The following is a 4,562-nucleotide window of genomic DNA, read 5'->3' as shown; positions in this document are numbered from 1 at the left end:
TGATTCTATGATTAAAATAGTTACTTCTCTCCAAGGAAAAGAGGATTGGTCTACTTAATTAGTTAATCATCATGTTAGGTAAGAGAATAATTTAGAATCTACCATGACCTTCAAGACAGAAGTTGCTTGTTACATTTCCTTGCAACTACACTCTTATTAGATATATTATACACCCTAAAGCATATCCCTCCTCGAACAGCACAAGTTTTGTCAAGACTTTCAACAAGGACACGCCAGAAGTAGGTCTGGCCTCTAGTTACACTAGGACCTGATGAAATAGGTTTAATTAAAATAAAAACAAGTTCATATCACATACTTAAAGGCTTAGTAATACAAGAGATATGTTACATTTTCACATTATTGCTTCTCATAGCTAACCAAGTAATTTTCCGCAAATTATTCCTTTCAGGTAGAAGTTCATTCATTTAAGGGTTAGCATAGCAGAATTTTTTTCTCAAGGCACTTCATTAGATACTACAACAGTTTCCTGCAGCAGAGCCACACACAGAGAGCATAATCTACCAAAATCACAGTTAACACAAAACTTGACAGCTGCACCGCAGAGTTAAAAGCAAGCTACAATAGAAGTCCTAAAGCTTCTCACTAAGTACACACAAAAGAATATACAAAAGGAACTTACATAAATCAAATCTGTCACAACAAACAGCAGCTACTTTCATGCGTAACTGCCTCTTTACTCCAGATCTCTCAAGAGACCCCACTCCTTCTGCCACTGCCCCTTTTATCCAGAAACCACTTGCAATGCAGCTTTGCTTCCTCTAGCTATTTCTCAATTGGTGGAAGCTAATGAGTTCAGCCACACCAATCAAGGTGTCTTATCAAAGCCAAGACATGCTGAAAGGGCCAAGCTAATGGAATTAATGCAACTCATTATGCTGGGCATCCTCTAGTAACTTTTAAAACTTGGTATGCCTATGTTCCAATTCAGCAAAGCATTGGATACAGCCACAGGGATCTGTGCTAGTTTTCTGAGCTGCTTTTGAGATGCAGCCTCACATACTGTATGCTGCAACAGTCTAATTGCACAAAGACATGGACACCTATGATAAGATGTGTATCGAAAGAAATGTCCTCATTTTAGTGATGCAGAAACAACTTTGCTCTTGGTGTCAGATTCCAGCTGCGTTAGAGGAAGGCATGCGCATGGTGAAAGAAAACTGGAACTTTTGCTTTCTTTGCCTCCCTCAATCCTTGGCATCACTGTTGCTGTCAGAAAGAGAGCCATAAGTGGCAATCATCCTGACTGTTGTGTTCCATTCTGGACTGAGCCAATGTACAACTTATCTCACTTTTGCTGCCGAAAAGGTGCTATCTGGTCTTGGGGATCTGCCTCTATCCCCTAGGCCTGTATTTACTTCAGCAACTCCATATAAAACTCCAGCTAGTCCCTGCAGGTCCCCACATATGGACAAAATGTGTCTCATGTAAAATAATTGAAATTATAATAAATCAATCTGAGAACAGCGGACTCTCCACACCACTGCACTGTATGAATGGCCTGTTCCATGCCTGAGGGTGACCTCCTTGTAGCAGGTCAGTGGAACAATAGTGCCCTGCTGCCTTGCTTAGCATGTTTGTTCCTTGATGGCCTGCCAGTTCTGGAGGCTTAGCTTTCTGGGGGTCAGACTCTTCCAGTGACACCAATGCTGATGTGGAGTAACTGGTGTACCTACTGGAGCTTTTTCAGATTTACACCAGCACAATGGAGATCAAGATGCCAATATGTGTCAGTGCACAAAACAAGCCTTTGCAAGACTTTTTGAGGTGTCACCTTCTGATCGATGATCAGAACAGGTTAGAGTGTCCATTTGTACCTGGGGTGCTCACATTTACATCATCTCCCTTTGCACTGACCATTGTTTCCTCACTGTATATAAATACACACTACTGCTCACTACGAAATGTGAGCAGCCCATGCAATTATGGTAAGTCAGCAGCTTATAGTGTGTGTGTGTGTGTGTGTGTGTGTCCGTACACCGGAAGTGTCTTTTAATCTGAGTTTATTTGGAGTAGTAGCACTCATACTTAATTCTGTGCAAGTTAGTCTGCTAGACCTTTGAAAAAAAACACCTAATTTTAAAGAAAGTTTCTTGTTTCTTTTCTAGAAATTCTTACTGGTCCTTTGCTTGATCATTCTCTTCTCAAGGACTCTGTGTGAGGCTCGCTGTTACTTTAGACCAGCCAGCAAATATGGTAAGAATGGCAAATATACAGACATCCCTGAAGCATTAATTCAGAGATTCAAAGCCATATTTTCTTGGAAATGTTGGAATAGTATAACACATTCTTTGTTGAGGAATGATCCAAACAGCTGCCTACTCAGGAATCAACCCACCTGGAGACATCTCTAGACACAGAGAGAGAGAGACATTATTCTGTTCAGTAGCTACCCTCTGGGCTGATGTATAGCTGAAGTCCTTGCCCATGTGGCAAAAACCATGTACTTTTAAGCAGCATTGACTAACCTGAGCGGGGTAGCTGACACTAAAATCAAAGCAAAAGCAACAGCTGGTGTTTAAATTCAGTTTAGCAGAGCAAGTAGAAGTCTAATAAGAACTGGGGAAAAGGGAGGAGGGAGAAATTAAAGTCCAAGCCTGTATGTTGCATGTGAGAAAGTGCAGAAAGATCCTACCATACCCATAAGCTAAGGCATTTGTCAAATCCATTGCAATAGCAGAAGAGTACTTCCTAGTATGTGGTTGCTACCACTTTATCATGCCTTATCATATACTCATGCACACTTCAGGAGCAAAGACATGGTATCCTTTCTGCAGAGCACTAGGTCAGATTCTTCCCTGATGTGACTCAATAGAAATCCGTGCTCTGACTGCTAGTCCACAAATGTAAGACTTTGATCTATGTCTGTTGATACATGTTCACACTGATCTACTGACTATCATTTTCTGGTGTCTGCATACAGGGTGCCTTTCAAACAGAAACCTCTATGTTTTTGGTGCGGTGTGGAAGACTGAAGATTGTTACCAATGCAAGTGTAAGATGAATGCAATGGTTTGCTGCAGCTTGTAAGTTCCCCCAAATAATTGTTTGCTTATTCAGTAACTGGTTGATATGTTCAGGCTTAAAAAAACCTCATTGAAAGCATGCTTTGGAGCTTCATACCAGCATGCAAGCATACAAAATTTCTTTTCCTGTTCCCCAGTTAGCCCTAATTGTAACCAAGCAAACAATCTGGCAATCACACTGACTTCTTTGGGAATAAACAAAATCAAGCACAGCTAGGGTCTTTCAAGCACACAGCTCTTCCTCATCACCTAATTGTTCCGTTGATACTGACACTAATTGGGTGTATGACTCCCTTTAACCTCAGTTTTCTTTCTCCTTCTACTTGGCAGCTTGCCTCTAGATATGTAAACACCCCACAACACACATACCTGTGGGCTTCTGCAGCTCTGCACCAGACCAGTGGCCTGGCTGCAAGTATCTCTTTGGGCTAGAGCTGCTCCACATCCTTCCCATGCTGCCAAGAGCTCACCCTTCCTGCTTATCAAAACAGGACATACGTGCCCTGCTCTTACAATTTTGCTTTCTAAATCTTGTTGTGTGTTCTTGCCTCATGGAGGACAGCTAACACATCTTGGAGAGCCGTGTCTTCCCAAATATAATGGTGTGAATTGATTATCTCCCCAGAAGGCTGAGAAGTTTCTTCTTGATGTGAGGGAGATAGAGTCCCATAAAGGGTCTGTGTGGAAAGATACAACACAAGGAACCCTTGGTGGGGAATATTCCTGGCTGTCCTCAGCCATAGGAGGGTGGAGTTGGCCTGCCTTGAGAAGAGACTTAACTAGGAGGTATTCATGCTAGGGTGATTCAGAATTCTTTAAATGGTTTGTTCAAGTCAAGAAAGTCTCAGTTTAAATGGGGAAGACAGATTAATGCCCATTTTGTGTCTGTGTGGGAATTTATACCAGTCCTTAAAAGAATGGCCAGTGAGAAATACATTTAAATCAGAACAAATATTGGGAAATCACTTCATCTGCTAACAGCCGTGTCTGGGGCTTTGTATTCCTCCTATGATAATCCATAGTGCTTGCATTAAAGGAATCCATGAACCAAGTTGATGCATGATGCAGCTTGCTCTAAGATGGCTGTGGCTCAGTAAGCATCTTTATCTCGGTCCATGTCTTGGCTGCTGATTTTCTCTTTGCCTTTCCCAATGACAGGGTTTTAATCCCCAAGAACTATGACAGAGTGAATTGTGTTGGCCTATTCCACAAGAAAAGCTGTTCCATCCGAGTGGTGAAGAAGACTAATCCTGACATAAGCTGCAAAGTCTACAATGGAGTTGGTTAAGACTTCTGTGCCTGCCTTTGAAGTTGGACATGCTCTCTCCTTCAGAGGAAAGCAGCAAAGCAGCATGGTTTCGGGAGGAATGGGTTCACTTCATGCCTTCCACAGCTCTAATTGGGCCACATCTCATTTCTGACACTTAGTGGTTTGTCTTATAACATACACATTTGTAACCAACCTTTACCACAGATAACTTTGTGACTTTTTCCCTATTGGGATTCAGATTTAAATAA

The 4,562-nt window shown here is 41.8% G+C and overlaps 1 protein-coding gene across 1 annotated transcript; it reads left to right on the top strand.

Annotated features, from left to right (window-relative positions):
• Positions 1-2,126: 2,126 nt before the first annotated feature.
• LOC104462813 (beta-microseminoprotein-like) lies at positions 2,127-4,332 on the top strand (the record flags this gene model as incomplete). Its single annotated transcript, XM_010074929.1, has 3 exons — positions 2,127-2,214; positions 2,942-3,044; positions 4,203-4,332. Coding segments are annotated over 3 exons (321 nt in total), but the record flags the coding sequence as incomplete, so codon positions are not given.
• Between the last annotated feature and the right edge of the window lie 230 nt (positions 4,333-4,562).

The sequence above is a fragment of the Pterocles gutturalis genome, unplaced genomic scaffold (assembly GCF_000699245.1).
Source record: "Pterocles gutturalis isolate BGI_N339 unplaced genomic scaffold, ASM69924v1 scaffold34466, whole genome shotgun sequence".
Lineage (NCBI taxonomy): Eukaryota > Metazoa > Chordata > Aves > Pterocliformes > Pteroclidae > Pterocles > Pterocles gutturalis.
The sequence above is the reverse complement of the archived record's forward strand: the minus strand, read 5'-3'. Positions and strand labels throughout refer to the sequence as shown.